This window comes from Colias eurytheme, chromosome 18 (assembly GCF_061535395.1).
Source record: "Colias eurytheme isolate Ceu_HAF_F1 chromosome 18, ilColEury1 Martin Lab GWU primary, whole genome shotgun sequence".
In the NCBI taxonomy this organism is placed as follows: Eukaryota; Metazoa; Arthropoda; class Insecta; order Lepidoptera; family Pieridae; genus Colias; species Colias eurytheme.
Window position 1 is genome coordinate 3,850,419 of NC_142997.1, and position 21,478 is coordinate 3,871,896.

Below are 21,478 nucleotides of genomic sequence, written 5' to 3' on the forward strand. Positions count from 1 at the left end.
ATCTCAGGAACTACTGGTCTGATTTGAAAAATTCTTTCAGTATTAGATAGCCAATTTATTGAGGAAGGCTATGTAATATGTAGCAAGAGCGAAGCCGGGGCGGACCGCTAGTGTACTTATATTACAGACTGCTCCGGAATTGCGCAAAAATATTATTAATAGAAGATGATACTCATCAATATCAATAATATATAATATCAAGATATAACTTATCACTGTAATAGATATTAGGATATAACATCAGTTAACAGATGGTTAGTTGAGTCGACTGGACAAGGCATCCATTTTCGCTAGAGGAATATCACCTTACATCCACACCTCTATTCATAAGGCGCGGGTCAAACACAAGCGGCGCGGGCGCGGGCGTGCCATAAGCGCACCTCTTGAATCTGTTTTGCACCACTTCCTTCTTATACATTTTGTATGAAAGAATTTTGGACAGGCGTCGAGACGGCACGCCACGGTTGTGCCAAGGTTGCGCCAAGGTTGCGCCTTTCCAAAATTATTTCATACAAAATGCCAATAGCGCACCCGATGCACGCCGGCAGCGCGCCCGCGGCGCGCCGCGCCGCTTGTATATGTCCCGCGCCTTAAGTGATATCTTTTATCAGATATCTTACTTCCTAGAAATTAATAGGAATCTATACTAATATTGTAAAGCTGAAGAGTTTGTTTGTTTGTTTGAAAGCGCTAATCTCAGGAACTACTGGTCCGATTTGAAAAATTATTTCGGTGTTAGTTAGCCCATTTATCAAGGAGCCACGCGGGTGAAACTGCGAAGCGCAGCTAGTATTATATAAAAATGCGAAAGCGAAAAAATTTTCGTTTCTCTCTCCATGAACCTTCCTTGTGCCTTTACAAAAACTTTAAAAAATTATCCCAATTGGTGAAGTCATTCTCGAAGTTTACGCTTAGCAACACATTTAGGGATTCATATTTATTATACATATCTACATACGTTATACAGTATATCACCAGAAGATTACTTCCCATGTTTCCCTCTTTTATTCAGGTGTATGCGAGTAATTCACATAACGTCATGTAAATTTCCCTTTTACACGTCGCGTTATCCTCACAAACAGCTCATAATGAATGAAAATTCCTAAATTCATATGCACAAGCATGACAACGATACACATGTTGGCTTTTTTATAAAATGTTCAGAGTTCTACCGCCATTCTACATCCTTAAATAAATAAATAAAAACACTTTATTATACACACAGATGAAGTTGACAGAAAGACAATAAAAATCAGCACAAGAGGTTAAGGTACAGTAGGCGGTCTTATCGCTCATGAGCGATTTCTTACAGACAACCAAAAAGCAAAGGAGAGATCCTTCGTACTAATATTATAAATGCAAAATTTTGTGAGGATGGATGTAGAGATATTTGTTTCTCTTTCACGCAAATACTACTGAACGGGTTACAATGAAATTTGGTATGTAGGTAGCTGAAGACCCGGAATAAGACATGGGTTATTTTTTTATCCAAATCTCACAGGACTTCACAACTATGCGGATTGTTCTTTGAAAACGCGGGCGAAGACGCGGACAGAAATGTACTTTTGATACACTTTTACTTTTCGGTTAATGAAACATACACGAAAGAATAGAAGTTAACACGAAAGAATATGAAACAGACTGCAAATGATTATTCAGGTGCCTTTTATTTAGACTTCGTCGTCGTCGTCGTCGTCGTGTCAGCCGTGGGACGTCCACTGCTGGACAAAGGCCTCCCTCAGGGTTTTCCACCACGACCGGTCATTATTATTATTAGACTTTGATTCTAAAAAAAACCTGCTAAGTTTCTTAATGAAGATAAAAAGGCCAAAAAGTCATGCCCGTCCTTTTACTCAGGTACCTATAATGCTTATTTTAGATTTGATTTAAAAATATACATAAATTTCGGCGTGTAAAGGATCAACGGAAAATAAATTGTAAACAACCGCTTTAAAGTATAATATTGTATATTATAGTTATAGAATGTAATAAATTTATTTAATTTACTGGATACAATTTTCATAAAAGTGAGATATATTCAATTCATAATTCCCTTATACAGTTGAGAACATTCGAAATGTATCACATGTTTTTGTAAATTTCATCCAATAAGAAATACAACTACAAACGAAATGTCGTATAATAAGAAATTCGAATAAAAAACTAGTTATTACGCCCCTAGTTTCAAGATAGCGCAAGGCCGTATTTTTTCATAAGGCGAGAAAGGGCTTTACCTTAAATAACACAGTATATTCACTCTCAAAATCTCTCAGGACGCACTTGCGATCCGAGATGAATGAATCTAGGTTTTAGTACATAATAGACCACCTACAGACGTATATCTAACCCGAATTCAAATAAAAGAAGTACTCATTTTGACCCATTTTTTACTGACGTGAAAAAGTCTGAATAGGTTATGTCCGTTTGAAGGATTATAACTCGGAAATCGTTTCACTGATTTTCATTTCAGTGTAATTGATGACTTTTGATTGATTCAGGTTTGATGAAAACCATCAAAATCAATTCACTGAGATTATAGGTTAATCCTAGGATTAATTTTTTTCAATGGTTTATTATTTTATATTTTATTTGCCAAATTGTGTTTTATGGTGTAGGATAGATAGATATCTAATAATTACACTTATTGCATTCTTATCTTATAATACTACCGCGGCCCGCGGTTTCACCCTCGTGGCTTCGCTCCTGTTGGTTTAGCGTGATAATTATATATAGCCTATAGCATTCTTCGATACATAGGGCTAACACCGAAATAATTTTCAAATCGGACGAGTAGTTTCTATGATTAACGCATTCAAATAAACGAACAAACATTCTCTTCAGCTTTAAAATATTAGTCTAAAGATCACTAGTACCTAGTTTTATATTAAAATTGCATTTATCTCGCTTAAACTCCTAGCCTCTTTGCAAAAAAAAATCATTTTAACCGATTATATTATGTTATCGGAAAAATTAGCACGAATGTTAAAATTCAACAAATGGAATTGGTGTTATATTTTATTTACCAACGCTTTACGCAATGCGGTTAGCAAAAGCCACATAGAGATATATGCAAACACACATGGATAATATTTGTTGATCCTAATCCAGGGGGAATAAATATTTAATTGCAATTCGGCATTGATACGAAGATAAGGGTAAATTGTACTCTAACATTTACAGAAGTCGGAGTTTCTTTGAGTATCCCTATTCTCTATATTTATGTATATATGTACTAGTTCTCCTACATTTATAAATATATCTGACTATCGCTTATTGACAAACGTGATTAAGATCCGTTTAGCCATTCTATAGATTATTCTTAAATTTGTATTGTATGTTATGTAAATTAAAGGAAACAATTTAGAAAACATAGTTGTAAATTAAATTCACAGATAGTCCAAAATTATATTAGGAATTTATTTTTTTCTTAATATTGCAAGACACTGGAAAAACGAATATTTACTATCGTATATTTAACATACGATAGAAAATATTCGATTTTACAGTGATCTCTACTAGATCTAGATCTCTACTAGTGACTATAGTAATTCTTACTATAGTCTAAAATTTTAGTAAGAATTTATTTTTTCTAAATTTTGCAAAATACTTCACTGGAAAATCGAATATTTACGCTCGTATATTTTATATTGTATGTTATGTAGTATAAAGAGAATGAAGCCCCTAGTTTGACGGGCAATCAAGTTCGTAAAAATGTAACGATCAACTCAATATGTGGTGTTCGTAATAGCCAATCCTTCGAAGCCTATAATCCAGGGATGCACAGACTTATTGCGACTAGGGGCCACTCGGGCAAATTATGACCCATGGCGGGGCGCCGGAAGTAGGTATAGGTAATTAAAGACAAAGAATTGATAATAATGTATTAAAATTGAAAAAAAATTTATTTAATTTACTTGTAGCAACAGGTAAAAGTTTCGTTTGCAAGGCGGTTTCGATTTTTTGTTTTATTATTATTTAATATCGAAAAGGTTTGTTCACATATGTATATATACCTAGGTAGAATCAAATAAGCTGGCACATTTCAGAGCGTATAAGCGAAACTCTTTGTACATATTTTTATCAATGCAGCGGTAAAAGTTCAGCAAGTCTCCTTCGTTGAATTTGTTGCGTAAATCTTGGTCGTTTTGAATGTCGATAATTTCTAACTGCATTGACTCTGGCGCATTTTCAACTGAAATCGTGAAAGGATTGCTGAATATGTCCAACAGAGGTTTCACTTTTTTAAACTCCGAAAATCTGTCTTGAAAATATTGAATCAAAATATCCAGCTTTTCTATATAACTGAAATTAATCGCAGTTTTGTTGAATTTTTCAGCCATTTTCTTATAATTCTGAAAAGTGTCAGCTTGCATTTAAAGGATGATACATGAGCGTAGAGCTGGGATATCAGTTGACTTTTGCCTTGAAGCCGTGTGTTCAAGACATTCAAATGATTTGTTATGTCAACTAAAAAAGCCAAATCACACAACCAATCAGGATTTTTAAGTTCCGGTACATCCCTTTGCTTTTCCGCCAGAAATATTCAATTTTATTCTGGAATAGAATTCAATATTTTTCGAATGTATGAGAGTATTATTTATGCTGCCGGCGGGCCACCAGAATTCGACCGGCGGGCCGCATGCGGCCCGCGGGCCGCGGTCTGTGCATCCCTGCTATAATCAAAGACCCTTTCATGTTTGCTCCTTCAATAATCATATTATTTGATATAAATACGGTCCCCACTACCGGAAATCAAGGAAAAACATCGACAATCTCTAAATCAATTATTTTATTATAATAAACATTACTCTGCAGAAAAAATCGAAGCATGAAATATTTTATCACATATTTTTACATATTATTGCTTGCTCGGCTTCGCAAAGATTCACTTGACATAATAAATAGGTAGATGTTACTTGGTAGAGATGTAGCTTTCTAGTGTTTTTATATGAAAACATTACTTAAACATACATACAAAAGCACAAATGATTATATTCATAATAATACAAGTTTAGATATTTGTGTGACAAAAATACTATGATTAGAAGGAAATAATAGTTTAAAATAATAATAATAGTTTAAAAAAAAACTAAAAAATACGCTTTTTATAGAAAACCGAACTAAAAAATAGAAAATTTTTATCAAATTAGTGTATTGTCATCGGTCCTCAATAAATCTACAAAGTTTGGCCGTTTAAAGTGGGTCAAAATCGCGCCCAAAGAAGTCGGTTACAAACATACAGGTGAAGCTAATATAAAGCGTGTAAAAAGGATTAAACACGAATAAAATTGTCTAACTCCTTACCACAAGAAAACATCACACATCAATTCAAATTACGTAACATTTCTACGCAATGCTGATAATTACGTCGGCTAATGCAGTTGTCGATTCCCATTGATAATTCATCCACTAATAGAAATTGGCTGAGCTAATAACATTTATCCAAGACTTCGACAGTCTAACAACAACAGATAGTTTCAATGTGCCGAATTGGTTTATCTTAATCGAATATTACGAACTTGTTGAATTGAATAAATTCGTTAACAATTGATTAAGTAATGGTTGGGTTTTGTTTGTGTTATTGCCGAGTTCGTTTTACGTTTGAGAGGACAAAAGAATCATATTGCGGTTAAATTCAAATACAGAAATTGATGGTTTATGAGCTTTTAGGGGTAGAGCAATCAATACACTTAATGCGTGCTTCATTTTCCTGAAATACAGAATATTCATAATTATAAATTAATGTCCATACAGTTATCGAGTTCCTACATTTGTGTAACATTTTGTAAAATTAATGTATATGTTACGGGCAATGTGATTAACTGGGCTTTATTAATAAGGACTGCCATGCAAATACATCAATGTTTTTGACTGTAAACAAAATTATTGTCAATACTCTATAAAGTCTATACTCTATAGAGTCTATACTGTATAGAGTATTGACAATAATTTTGTTATGTAATATTCAATTTACCTACATTTTACGTGCCTCTATTATTGTTTCCTTGCCGAGTTTATTTGTGAACCATTTTGAGGATATTTAGAAATTAGTGAAAAAATATTTTTTAGTATTAAAGCACTATCAATTATCCTTCAAACTGCTGCAGAATATGCTGATATTTCAGTAGTTTGCAGTATGAACACAAAACTGCCGTTTCAGATAGGTACTTAATGAAATTAATTAAATTTAATATAATGGATTTATTTTTTGCACGAATACTTCAATGTAAGTATAGTACGATTCAAACTTAATGGCGGCTCGGAAAATCGTACAATCCGATGCCCAGAAAACAATTTTAGGTATTAGCGGTAGGTTGTGGGATCCGCACTCGCACCTGCACCTAACTTCCGAACCGCCATTAAGTTTGAATCGAACTATACTTTAAGGGAGGAACTGTAATATGTATTGCGTTTACGTGGTTATGCACGGCTAATCTAGAGTGGGTCGATACCACACCACAGCCAGTCAGCGTGACTATTAATTAATTGTGGCCAGTTGGTTCGTCGATTAGACGTCCGAGAGTTGAGTTGGTAGTATATACTGGTATAAAATATCATTATAAGTTTAGTGTAAAACTAATACATTGATAAATATAGAGAATAATGCAAAAATAAAATCATAATTAAGATCGCCTCCTCGGTACAGTGGTTGACGCGTAACTCCGAGGGTTCCTGGGTTCAATTCCGGGTGGAGACGAAGAAAAAAAAATGTCTTGGTCTAGTAGGACACAGAAAGCTGATTACCTACTTGTCCCTAATGAAAATCGATCAGTGAAACAGATGTATAATGCATCTGCCCCTTACCCAAATAGGGGACATGGGACTTCACTTAAATGATCGGTTCGGGGTAAAAGACGAACGTTTATATATCTCATTAATTAAATATTAAAAGCAAAGATTAACTTTGATAAGCGAGAATGTGCTGGTTAAATATAAAAAAAGTATAACTATATACGAACAAGGTGTCCAATAATAAAAAAATCGATTAATGGATGCAATTATAATATTATGTTATGATTACAAATAAATTTAATGTTTATAGACGTGGAAATTAAATAACTAATACCCAAGGAATTCACAGTAACGCCTTGAAAATATGATTAGCAACAGCATATTTAATTAAGCAATATTCTGAGGCTATTCATCAGAAATATTTCTTTTTATCGCCATACAAAATGGTTAGTATATTTAGTGAAAAAGGCTTATCTTGATCTGATATGCTTATTTTACGCGACGTAGTTAGCTGTGATTAATGTATCAAGCTAGTTAAAACATTTGAAGCCAGCTGTAATTTAATTAGTTGTATCACGGGTGTATTAATGAAAGAAAATAAATGTTTATTTTATATAAAATTAATATCGCATTGTATTTTTTTATTGTAGTGCTCCAGATGTAATTAATAATAGGACATACCTACTACTATGTGCATATTCTAAGGGTTGTTGTTGTTTCTATCAGCTACCGGGCCACCCACCTGTCCCATTGCCCGCTTAGTAATAAAAAAAATTGAATTAAAATCTTCAACTGCATATACTATAGGTCAATCTTCGCTACAATGATACGAGAGACGCTTCGAAACCTATCTCAAAATTAGATTCTTTAAAATTTCAAATCTTATAAAATTAATAATACCTATTAATTTATAAGAAGATATTTGTTGTTCTAATACTGAACTACACTAAATACATGTTTTCGTTTACACTAAAAGATCACGAAAGAATGCTCTTGCTCTAGCTCTAGCTCTATGTTCGTTTGATGTAAATGCACCGTAACATGTATCATTTAAATCATAATTACAAACACTAATTTTTATTTTTTAACAATAAATTATTAGTTGAAATTCAAATTCAAATTCAAATTCGTTTATTCAGTCTAACTTAACCTAACCTTAGAGCTAAATACATTTGGTGGTAACTGTATAATGATAGGTATATATCAATCAACGGTTCAAGACTGGCATCTTTGCTAGATTACCGAGTAGGTAACCTGTATTAAAGATATCAGTTCCTTCCCCATATAATTTATATAATATAAGAAAAAACATCTTAAGGTGGTCATCACAACTTAGTCAACGAAATTGATTTTTAAGTTCAGATATAAGGAATATAAAAGTAAATTAACTAATTGATATCTTAACTTATGAACATGAAAGGAGTCGAGTGATTATGTGGTGGCATAAGTTAGTGTGTGTGCGTATGTGTATTGAGTATGTTTGTGTCTGCGTATGTGTAAGTGAATGTGTGTGTGTGTGTGTGTGTGTGTTTGAGTGGATGTAGATGTGTATGCATATAAGAGAATGTGAAATATGAATGTAAAACTTTCATTAAGTCATTGTACAAATTAAATTTTCAGTCTCCTGATAACTAAGATTCAGCAGCCAATTAGTAACTTGCGTTTTGCAAGTAGCGTAGGGGAGTTTATAAATAGGTAATATTTTATTAATTTTATTGTATAATGAAGGGGCTAAAAAACAATTAAATCTTTTGGAGTGTACGAAATTACATTTATCAACTTCGCAAATTTTATCCTTGCGCCTTTTAATAATATTTTGAAATGGAGTCACAGAATGTTGAGAAAGAACAGTATGTAATATAAAGAGTTGCCTCACAGTCAATACTTTAAGGCTCTTGTACAGGTCAGCTGTCGGAAATCTGTATTTTTTAAAAGTACCAACTTTTAAAATAGCTCTCTGAGCTCTTTCAAGCTTCAGGAGATGAGTCTTAGGCGCACCACCCCAAGATGATATGCAGTAACATAAAACCGATTGGCATAACGAATAGTAGACCTGTCTCAAAATTTGACCATCAGCAATATGGCGAAGAGTTTTAAAGATATAGATCAATTTTCTGACTCTGTTTTGAAGTTGTTCTATATGTAAAGAAAAGGAAAGATTGCAATCAAGAGTTATACCCAGATATTTAGTGCTTGATTGTCGAGTGAGTCTGGGGCAATTGCAGTGCTGATTAAACGGATTGTTGCAAGTGTGAGCGTATAGACATAAAGTAAGGGGGGGTTGAGATGTTTGCCGAAGAGAAAAAGCTTTTAAAGCAATTATTTGAATTAACTTATTAAAAAAATTACCAGTTTATTATATTGTATGCCCTTGCGTATGCCGCAAGTTGGCCGCAAGAATGTGATTGTCAAACGTCAGTGTCATTATCAAAGCTTTCATACAAGTTTCATAGCTTGTAATGTATGAAAATATCTATCTTATCAGTAACTCTACCAGCAAGTCGCTATACTGGCCAAATGCGTGAAAACACGTCATGTTTAGAAGCGAAAAATATAGAGATTAAGAGTTACTCATGTTATGGTTGTTAATTAAAAGACAAGATTTCGTTTATGCAAAAATCTAATTTTTTTAGATATCTCTTTTAGGTGAAGAATATATTATATTAATTATTTGGATTGTATAAGGATACCTATGGGACTTTATGCTAATCCAATTTTTTTCATGTTGCCGATTAAAATGTTTGAAGAAACTTGGATCATTTTATATTTATTAGTCAAAACATATAAGTAGGCAAGACATATAAGTATTATGATACGAAAGAAATTAAGCAATTATCTAGTAGTACATCTTTAAAACTATTTCTTATTCGTTGAATATCGTATTAAAGAATCGTTTCAAAAATGTGTGAGCTCATATTTATGGGGACTATTTTTATTAATACCTAGAGCATTTCTTTATTGGGTGAATAACTTTTAACCAAGGATTGAAAAATCACCCGTATAATATGATATTAATATCCCCTTAGGTTCTATTATAAATAGACCAAACAATAATCCAGTTCAGTTCAGTTTAGATTACCTACTCGCGGTCGATATCCTGAAACGACGAATATACTTCATGAAGACATAAGTAGATAGATCCCGCGATATTGTGTGAACTCTATAATGTACGTGCTGCCATAGTGCCATATACAACATAGGGGGCCTTCCTTCACTGGTCAATTATCGTGTTTGCTTTGTGGGGCTTTTGAATTTATTCAGTAAATATAATTTGTTTATTAAATGTAATAATTAAAATGATCTTTGAATTATCAAATTATGAAAGCTCTTCAATCACAACAAGGCGATAATTTTATTTTTATTTTTATGTGTGTTTTCGCTAAACAGATATCGGGTCAAGTCGGCAAGCTCCCGTTGATAAGAACATATATAATAAATGCTGTATTTGTTAAACATTTGCAAAGGCCACAGATCAAAACACTGAGTGAGGCGCGGTCAGCGGTGTCTAGATCGCGTCACATTTCCCCCAACTCCCGCCGGCGCCGGTCTAGAGCGTCACAAAATTTGGAACAATTAATTCCTTAGCAACAAGCATATTGTTTGATTACAATTGTTTATAAACGAGTGCAAGAGATAAGTTTTGAGTGCAAGTGTGATTAGCGAATTGTATTGTATTGTACGCCTATCATTTGCAAGAGGCTCCGCAGGGGTGGTCTTTAAGGTAAGTCTGTGCTATTTTGCGAACAATTTTATTCGTGTCTGGCTATGACGCAATCGTTCGGTCTATTTACTTATACTTTGATAATTGTGATCTACATTCGATTGTCTATTCATAATAACAACCTGTTGCATATATGACGACATTAACAACGAAAAATATTTTTTTTATGATAATAATAATATATTGCATAATGAGACCCGAAAATTACTAGTAGAGTTGTTATTTGTTGTTCTTATAAATAGTTATTTCATGTTGACTTCTATAAAAACGAAACACATGTTAATGATATGCACGCGTTTTCCTTATTCTAATAAGAATCATTAATCTTTCAGATGGTCGCCATTAGTAAAGATCTGTATTGTGTTATACAATTTCAAGATAGATTGCCTGATGCTAATACTGATTTTTTGGTATGCGTACGCTACGGCTGGATCAAAAACAAGCCTGATTCCGATTATGTAGCATACCCAGTAGAAGATAATAATGTCACTGAAGTTCGTGTGATAAAAAATGAGAAAGCTAAAAGGAATTGGAACACCTATAAAGTATTTGTGCTGACAATTACACGTGAGTTATGTTATGTATTAATACTAGCTCAGGCCCGCGTTTTCGCCTGGATCTTAAAAGGATCTTAAAAACAAGTAGCTAAATGCACAATGTATCAACTCACTAATGACTCACACACTCTTTCTCTCTCTCATTCAAACACACACGCTCACATATTCAACCATGCTCACACACGTGAACGTCCTTCTTTCCTTTTTAGGGTTCCGTACCCGAAGTTTAAAATCAGAATCATATGACTGAATTCACTGTCCGAAATTTTCATCTATGGCTGTTGTCGCTATAAAAACAAAAAATCAAGGTCGTTCACTGATTGACCCGTTCATAAATCATAAACATTTAGTTTCACAATTTTTCTTTGCAGTTGCTCATTGGCTTATTTCGACGGAACCCTTAGAGTTGTGAGTCCGACTCGCACTTAATTTTATTTTTTATTTATATATTTTATAGTCATGATTGTTAAACAAAATGCCCTAGATATTCATATATTCATTCAATATTATGCTTCTTACTGTGTGATAAACACAAGCTTTAGCTCCAACAAGAGAGTCATAATTCTGTGTTTATAAATAAATGATAGATTCAAATACCTATAAGTACGTTTTTCCAAACTTAAATCGATATTGTTTAACAATAGTCACTATTGCTACATATAGATATTACCTACGTTGATTATATACATTGAGTCAATATTATATTTAAAAATAATGTTTATATTAAAACTTTCAGCTACTTACGATGAAGCTCAAAAATTTATCGCTAAAAGACTCTCCCTTTTAAGAGAAAATTGCCAAGTTTTTCAAACAAAGGAACGCAAAGGTAATGAGATGAATATTATATGAAGAAGATTGAAATCTTAATTGGTTTTTCTTGACTTGTCTGGCCTTGTAGATTTAGATGTGGTGTATCGGAATCGTTAAAGATAGCAAAAACTTTAAACATATATATAATATATTTTAACGATTTCAATTTGGCATCTCTTTATTTCGAATTATGTAATTTAAAGAACTTCATTTTCTTTATCAGAAACGAAGAAACGTCCATCAAAAGTTAATTCCAAGCCAGTATTTAAGAAACCCAAAACCAATCCTGCAAAACCAAAAAAGAAGGTTTCTCTTGATAAGTCTACCACGTCTGATGATGAATGTTTGGTTTATTCGGGTGAAGAAGATGAAGTTGAATTAGCTGACAAGTTCACCCAAACTGTTTGTATAAGCCAAGCAGATAAAGGAACAGATACACCTGCAGAATTGCAGCAACCCGATACATCTAATAAGACACAAAATCAGCGATCTATTGGAACTTCTACGGATTTCCAGCTCTCACAGCCTCAGATTAATGTAACAAGAACGCATGATGTGAATCTAACCAGACTTAATGCATATGCAATGACCGAAGCTCATTATTCAGAAAACTTACAATTTCCATATGGCACACTGAATCCCACGTTGAATCCTCAAGGACAAAATTATCTTCAACAAGCGCCCTTCTCCAGAGGACCAGAGGGATTCAATATATTCATCAATGGCATTGATGTTAGAGCTAATCCTAATATCAACGTCAACGTAATACCAACGAGGCCTTTTTATGGTGTAAATCAGGGACCACGTGTGCATTATCAAAATTATTGGCCGCAAGATACACGTTTCCAGAATAGTTTTCCTCCACCAATCTTTTATTCATACCCCCAATCGTATGGGTATAATCAGAGAAGTGGAGAGCAAATCCAAAGAGATGCACGCAACAGTTCTCATATTATGGAAACACAAACAAATTCTAACCAAGAACAGATGCAAACAAATGTTGGAAATACTTTGCACGTACAGCAGGAGACTTATTCGAACCAAACTGGACAACAAATTCCAAGCAATGATACCAATGAATCTATATACGTAGATATGGACTCGTCTTCTACATAAGAATTGTTTAATTGAACAAATTGATGAATACTTGAATTCACACAAAGCAAAGATATAGGAATTTTAAATGAATTACGTTTGGTAACTATATTCTTAAGGGAGTACAAACAAATAATTATTGGTGCAATATTGAACAGTTGAACACACCTTCGAATTTTCTTGAACAGGGCAAATACTTAATTTTTTCAGGAACCTATCTACCTCAGAATCACATTTTTTATATAACTTGGTATAAAGTTATTAATTAATATAGTTTTACATTCAGCACTATAAATCGCTAACATAATATATATTTTAATAACCGACTTCAAAAAAAAGGAGGAGTTTATCAATTCGACCGGTATGTTTTTTTTTATATATAACTTATATCAAAATTCATACGTAAAGTACAGGAACCAGTAAAAATTAAAAATAAAATACAGGAAAGACTTGTGTTAATCGTCTTATAATGCTGATTGTATGCGCAAATGTACCTCTTCCTAAAGATACATATATTTATATTTTATATAGATTATGAACTTGTTAGAATAATGTTATTATAAAAATCTAAAGTTAGAATAAGGGAAAAATAATAAGCTTGTCACATTTGCACAAGTTGTCTGGGAGTGATCACTACCATGTGATAAGGCCGCCTTATTTTGTCAATGTTATAATATTAGCCTTATATTACCACTCAAGTGCCATATAAAAAATGTTGAAAAATTGTCTTAGAATTGTTTATTTTATTTTATAATTATATTTAAATGTTAAATATACTTCTGATGTTGTACACGAAATTACAATTGCTTTTTTTTAAGTGAAACTTCATTGCAATCCCGTCACATCATCGAGGGCGATGATTTTGGTCTCTTTTAATTTTACTTCTGACACTTGTGCTCGGCACACACGCTCTTTTTTTGTGGGGAAATCTTTCAAAGGATCTTACCGACCAAAACCCCACTGTGTTCCGTCGAGCCACTTTAATGACGGGGACATTAGTGTTACAATGTAGGTAGTTACGAACAATGATGGTGTCTTAAAATCTATGAATAGAATACTAAGATTTTATTGGAAATTTATTCCATATTTTTATAATTGTAAGATTGAAATTAAAAAAAATGCTACAAAAAAAGAGTAAATGATAAAAATAAGATTTTTTTATGCAATTAAATAAACGCTTTTGATGTGAACATAATATGTTGTATATTATTTTATCCTAACATTTAAATATTAACTTATACGAACTGATTACATTCATTCCATTTTATTCATTTTTTGTTAGAAAGACTGCGCTTTAAAAATTTTAATTATTGGAGTAGGTAATTTTAAGCTCTTGCGTTCTGTAGTTCGGTACCTACTACAACCCAAGTTCTTACGATTATTGTTTTTTTTAACCTGTTAAAAAAAGTTTAATTCATACATAATGTTTTTGAATATCACCAGGAGTGACTAGTAAAAAGTACTAATTTATCAATGGATAAAACTATGGATTTCCAGGTTTATTTAGTTAGTTTACCTGTCCTGTGTCCTTTCATAGGTATCAAACTATCTTTGTAAAAAGTCGTTCAATTTGTCTCATTGGTTTCGGCGTGAAGAAGGGACAGACAGACAGATTTAAATAAATAAATAATAAATAAATATTATAGGACATTATTACACAAATCGACCTAGTCCCACAGTAAGCTCAATTAAGGCTTGTGTTGTGGGTACTAGGCGACGGTAAATATAATATTTAATAAATACATATATAGATAATAACACCCAGACCCAAGAACAAATAATTGAGTTCATCACACAAATATTTGCCCTGACCGGGGATCGAACCCGGGACCGTCGGCTCAGTAGGCAGTTACTTTACCACTGCGCCAACCGCGTCGTCAATTTACTTACTTTTCATTTACTTTTCATTTACTTTAGCATTTACCATTGGTGTATTTGACCTCCGAGACAATATGGCAATAGTCTCAACTCTCACCTGAGATAAGGAAAATTTGTTCCAAAATGTCTGTGTACAATTATTTTTTAACCAAATTAAAATGCGCATTCGTTAACATAAATAAAACATATGTATGTAGGTAGGTATATTTTTGTTGACTGTCAGAATTTACATAATATAATATATTAGGTATATGTATTATATAATATTAGTTATTACCTATAACTGTGATGTGATTTTTCTTCATTTATTATTGTTATAACAAATGTAGGAAATTACAAGCTATTGTAGAGCCATTTTAATAGGCAACATTTGACAGTTCAACAAAATTCAACAACGTAACCTAGTAACCACGACATAGAATAACATGATATTTCGTTTTGTTAGAACTGCACATTTGTTTAACTTTTTTCAATTACGATTACATATTTATAATAATAATGACCGATAGAAGTAATTTTAGGACTTGATTTTACTGATAAACCATTCTAAACATAATGAACAATTTCTGATTTAAAGAACTGACGTCGCTACAATTTTGTGTCAATAAACCTTTTTTCTTTTTAAATACCAGAGACGTTACTCTAAAAATCGAAATCTGACATCTAGAATCGAATGCATTGATTACTTGGGAATAAAAATTATCATAAATTATTGACATGTGTTTCAAGTTCGATTGACAAATGTTTCAAGTCCGTATCGATTAATTCACTTTAATCGATGTTTTTAAGCAGGTTACCACCCTATGAAGATAAAATTGATAGACGTCAAATGTTGCCTATTAAATTGGCTCTACTATAAAAAGGTAACTTTTTTAGTATATAAAACCAGAGTGAAGCAAAACATTATTGTGTGTATTTTTTAACCCATTGAGCCCCGAACGGCCCGATCGGTCCACGACACAATAGATTTTCGATTGTGTCTGTGATTCCGAGGCCTGAGTTATTAACAAGCAATATGTTATCCAAGACTTTATGTTATCTTGTATGTTATTAATTTAATAGTTCGCTGTTACACCTATCGTAAGGGTGTTATAAAGATGTTGGTTCTATATTGAATATTTCTTTATATACATACTACTAGCTGCTCCGCGCGGTTTCACCCGCGTGGCTCCACTCCTGTTGGTCGTAGCGCAATGATATATAGCCTATAACCTTCCTCGATAAATGGACTATTGGCCGATTAAGAAGAGCTGGAACGTTAACACATTTACACATTGCACATGTGTAGTGTCTATGAAGACGCGCGCGGCGTGACGTCATACTGCATACGCATCATGAAAAGTCTGCCAGTCTCTCTCGCGCGCAGACTAGCTTATGAGAGTGAACAATTATTGTTTTTATTTTGCAATTGTTTATTAATACAGGGTGATGTAATTTAAACAAAGACGTTAGGTATACTACTAACTATATTCGACGAGATAACTACTTCGCGGCACGCGGATTAGAATATTTTTTTACTTTACCTAGGTTAAATTATGTAATAATTTTAATATGTTTTGTAAACAAAATGTAAACGCCGTTAGTTAAAATTTTCATACATAGCTGAACAATACAGCTTTTATTGTAATGTAACCTTATCTCTTACGTGCTAGGGTTTCGATTGTATTGTATTGGGAGTGAGCGCATGTGCCTGTTATTTGTATTGTTTATATCGTTATTTTGAATATGACATTAAATTTAATTATTTTTTGATAATTGAATGATTATCAATACTATTTTACAATTGATTATGAGAATAAATAATTAAGTTCATCGATTGAGTTACTTTTAAATTGTAATTTTACATATAAATTATGAGAGCTTTCATATTATCTACAACATGTCTACAACGCACCCATTTTACAATTCAAGTCTACTCTTAAACTAGAATCGTATTTATTTTTGAACATACTGTATAGTAAAATTGCATAAGTGTGAAGTGATTGCAGTACTGTGAAGATGCCAGCTTTCCTTAATCGGCCAATATCTATCTAGAATTTTTCAAATCAGACCAGTAGTTCCCGAGATTAGCGCGTTCAAACAAACAAACTCTTCAGCTTTATAATATTAGTATAGATAATTCTGATATTAGCATTTTTCTTAGTCGTCGCTAATTAATTATTGTGGATTTAAGATGCCGGCCATATTATCATGACGCGCGGTTTTTTCATGAAATGCTCAAAATTGGATCATATCGTAAAATAGTTACAGTAATTATTGGTAGATTTATATATCCTACTATATTATTATATTTGTTTGTTTTCTAAAAATACTTGACATGTTTGATAACTAATAAAAATAATATTTAATTTTGTTTTAAATAATTGTTTATGTTGATAAAATACAAATACAGGAAAGTCATTAATTTTAATATTGTAGTAGGTACTACATGGCTCAAACAACAATTCTGGCTCAGCAATTCCGAGATATAATAATTAGTGATGACGTTTGTGAAAGATATGTACCAGAAAGAGCATTGAATAAAATTAATTAATAGGTATTATGGCAGCAGCGGCTCAGTCATTAATGGATTCGACTTCCATATACATATAATAATTAAAATAGATTAAAAAAATAAAACTTAAAAAACACGCATAAACTCGTATTGTCACCGATCCTTGATCCAAAGTTTGAATTAAATCTGTCCGTTTATAGTGGGTCAAAGTCGAGTCTAAAATAAAAAGAAATTAAAAAAAAAACTTCTTTATTTATCCATATCTTCAATTACACTGTGTATGCTACTCAATTTATATAAACACAATACTTAAAACTATGGACATAAGACATTATCGCCTAAATTAAGGCCGAGCCTGTATCTTAGACGATAATATCTTCCCACTATGTAATATAAAGTATAAACTAATTATTCACAATAATACTTAATATAAAAGAGTCGGACATATAGATATATAGATTCGGATTCGGAATTATTCACTCTTTTACTTTTAATACATACAGGAAACAAAGCGAGGAAACCGACATGTCTAAGAGCCAAAAAGTTTGTCCACATAACATGACTTCTGCCAATCTACATTCGGCCATTTATTATTGGTAGGTATTCAAACCTCGTGTTTCGGTTATTGGATATATTCATTGCTAATGTATGCACCGAATTTAGAATCTCCTCCTTTTATTTGAAGTTAGTTAAAAATCTGCAGTTTTAAGCAATCGCAAAATATGTAAACAAAGAGAAAATAAATATTCTAGTTCTTAAGAAACTAAAGTGTCAGACAGCGCTCGTTTTCATATTCCATTCTAGCCTTCTGGGAGTAAAACCGTAAGAGAGAGTGTAATTTTAAAAATAATGTTGATATATTATACACGTTTAATACTCCTTTTAAGAAGGTTTCTCAACTCTTAAATTACAAAAGAAAAACTAAACTTATCATTGAAGAATAAATTAATATTTTTTTATGTATAAGTTGCTGGCAAACGAGCTTGCGCGTCACCGATTTCTTTTATTCCACTTAATTCGCCGACTCGTCAGAAAGCGATAATTGGCGCCGCCCATGAACAACCACAGATTCTGGAGAATAGTGGTTGCGTTGCCGGCCTTAAAATGAAGGTTCATTGAAGGATCAAAGATTGAATTATTAATTCATGGCATGTAATCATCATTAATAATAATATAATACTTACAAAGGGACTTATAGGAACTACAATAACAATTTATATTACAGTCGTAGTCCCGGGCTTCATAGTTCATTGCAATTAATGAAATTAAAATAAATTGAATAATTATTTTAATTCTCTCATTTCCAATGCAACAATCGAATTACTATAATACTGTGCGCTTAAATCTATTTAACTGTTAAATTTTGTGTGACCCTTACCAAAAGTTGCCATTAAAATAATTGTCTTTTATCAAACTATCGTTGCAATCCCACGCATATCATAGTTAAGTCTGATGAGTCACGTCAAAGTACTTTTTGAATCACCCGTGATTTCCGACGAAGCGGATCCTATTAAACTGACAGACAATCATAAAACCACAATATTATAACATAATAATGCCAAGACTGACCTTTATATTTCCTGTAGAATGAAGCTCGAGTTCATTTTGCAATTTCTAAACCAGAAGATGAATTTGAATTTTCAATACAAGCTTAGTTGGATATGAGAAACGTAATAAGGTCAGGTTATTGTATAGAAACAACCAGACTCGTAAAGGGATTCGACCACTGTGGCCTTGTAAAAGGCAATATTGTAGGTTTTAGTCGGTAAAACTCCTAGGCCCATTTCCCTAGAGGCCGTCGGTAGCCCATTTCGGGCTAGATTTCTCCAAGTTTTACATTGCTCATCAGTCTGGTAGAGACTAATTTATATTATGTAAATGGAAACGAAGTATGTATAAGCTCTACGCATGTAATTAGCAACGAAATGATATGTATAAACTCTACGCATATGTGATTAGTGATTACCAATATCATAACTTAACAAACAACATATTTAATTTTTTTTTCTGTTTTCATTAGTGTCAGGACAATGTTTATATTTGGTTTATATAAAAGAAATAAAACAGAAAATTTCAATCCTTTAGCCGGGCGGACGGCTTTCATGAATAATGCATTTATTATGTGTATTACAATGAATTGGCTCATTATATGATTGTATCCTTTTTAGAGTTTACACGAAATCAACGTAATGGTAAATAATTATAAAAACTACCTATAGATATATTTTACAATAGTAAATAGGTAGTCTTCTTCTTAATTAACCAAATGAAGACCCACAAATATTTAGTTGATTAAGAAGCTTACAGGTAATAGTTTAATATTGAATATAATATCTTAACCTATTTATGTTTATACAAATAACAACAATCCATACTAATATTATAAATGCGAAAGTAACTCTGTCTGTCTGTCTGTTACTCAATTACGCCTAAACTACTGAACCAATTTTCATGAAATTTGGTATGGAGATATTTTGATACCCGAGAAAGGACATAGGCTACTTTTTATCCCGGGAAAATGACGCAATCCCGGAAATCCCACGGGAACGGGAACTATGCGGGTTTTTCTTTGACTGCGCGGGCGAAGCCGCGGGCGGAAACCTAGTATCACTATAAAGAAGGAACACGAATACGTTGATCCAGGTTTAAACAGAAAAACAAAAACTACGGCAACTAAGGTAAATAGAGACATTTAAAATCCCAGAGATTTTCCATCCGACCCACCTGTCCACAGCTTAGCTTTACAGGGGAATAAAACTAATAGGTTTTACGCAATATTGTTGGAAGGATCCTCGATTGAAGAAATAATGAACAATAAGAACATGCTAATATTTCTATTAACAACTTTGTAAGGTTATTTCTCTGGTTATAATATCAAAGGTTTATACTTACATACATTGGATGTTACATTGATAATGTGCTTTGAAACTTTTAGAATACATGATTTTATTTTGATATTTACGATCAAAATTAGATTACCAAGAAATGTTTTCATTTTAATTTTTGGACTATCTAAGTTATGAAAGTAGGTAGGTAAGTACATATTTACATCAATGCGGTCATAAAGGTTAAAAAAACTATCTTTGTGGGTTTATAGCTTATCTTCGTGAGGATGCAAATTAGATACATACATAAATACTATAATTTTATTTACGTCTATTATGAAGCACTTTAGCAATTAAGACTAGGAAAAAATCTAACATGAACAGGATATTATCAATATAAAATGATTAAATAACGTGAATTTAAATACTTTATTTTGATCTAGTCTTGTTCTTACATCTATACACATACATATTAAAAATGAAACCCGTATTCCTTGGTCACGGCATCACGCGTGAACGGGTGGACCGATTTCGATAATTATTTTTTTATTATATTCCTTGAAGTACGAGAATGGTTCTTATGTAGAGAAAACGTAAATATGTACCACGGGCGAAGCCGGGGCGGACCGCTAGTTTTATATAATTATTTTATAACTCCTACTTGTGTTAGCATTAACAGACCAGTTTGAAAACATCTTAATAAAGCCTACACCTTATCTTACATTTCTTGGTGAATATTATCATATATTAATCATTGAGGTATTATTACTACGTATAGAGAAGACACCACGAACAAAATCTGTGCGACATGCGCGGCGGCGCGGGGTGACTAGTGAGTCATACACTTTGTAGATATTCTGCCGCTTACATACATACATACATTTTCAGACTACATTTGTCCACTGCTGGACATAGGCCTCAGTCATGGCACGCCACTGAGCCCGGTCGTTTGCTCGTTGTCGCCAGTTATGCCCAGCAACCCTGCGGATGTCGTCACTCCACCGTGTAGCAGGGCGTCCTACGCTACGTTTGCCGAGCCGCGGGCATGTGTGAAAAGACAAGACATTCTGCCGCTTATTACTTATAAATTAAAACCAATCAATGTAACAACTAACAAATAAATATTTTTTATCTTATTAAAAAAATATGAATAAACTTATCAATTAAAACCAATCAATGTAACAAGAAACAGAGACGATTGACTCTAACTCGTGTAATCGTGTTACAAATAGTGTAGTAGCGATGTCCTCTCTAATTTAATTCATATTTTAATGAGCAAATAACACACGAAGAAGTTGTGAAACTAATTCTAATACGAATTTCGCAACAATAAATTTGGTCTTGCAATCCATTCTGAAAAAAGCGC

At 32.8% G+C, this 21,478-nt stretch overlaps 2 protein-coding genes across 4 annotated transcripts in view; both read left to right on the forward strand.

The window, feature by feature from the left end:
• LOC149900532 (nephrin-like) overlaps nucleotides 1-21,478 on the forward strand; it is an 84,154-nt gene that overhangs the window by 41,325 nt on the left and 21,351 nt on the right. The window lies entirely within an intron of this gene.
• On the forward strand, nucleotides 10,319-14,099 carry LOC149900534 (uncharacterized). Its single transcript, XM_090112744.1, has 4 exons — nucleotides 10,319-10,453; nucleotides 10,786-11,020; nucleotides 11,747-11,836; nucleotides 12,044-14,099. Exons 2-4 carry the CDS (start codon nucleotides 10,786-10,788, stop codon nucleotides 12,934-12,936), a joined length of 1,218 nt encoding a protein of 405 aa, XP_089968870.1. The 5' UTR covers nucleotides 10,319-10,453; the 3' UTR covers nucleotides 12,937-14,099.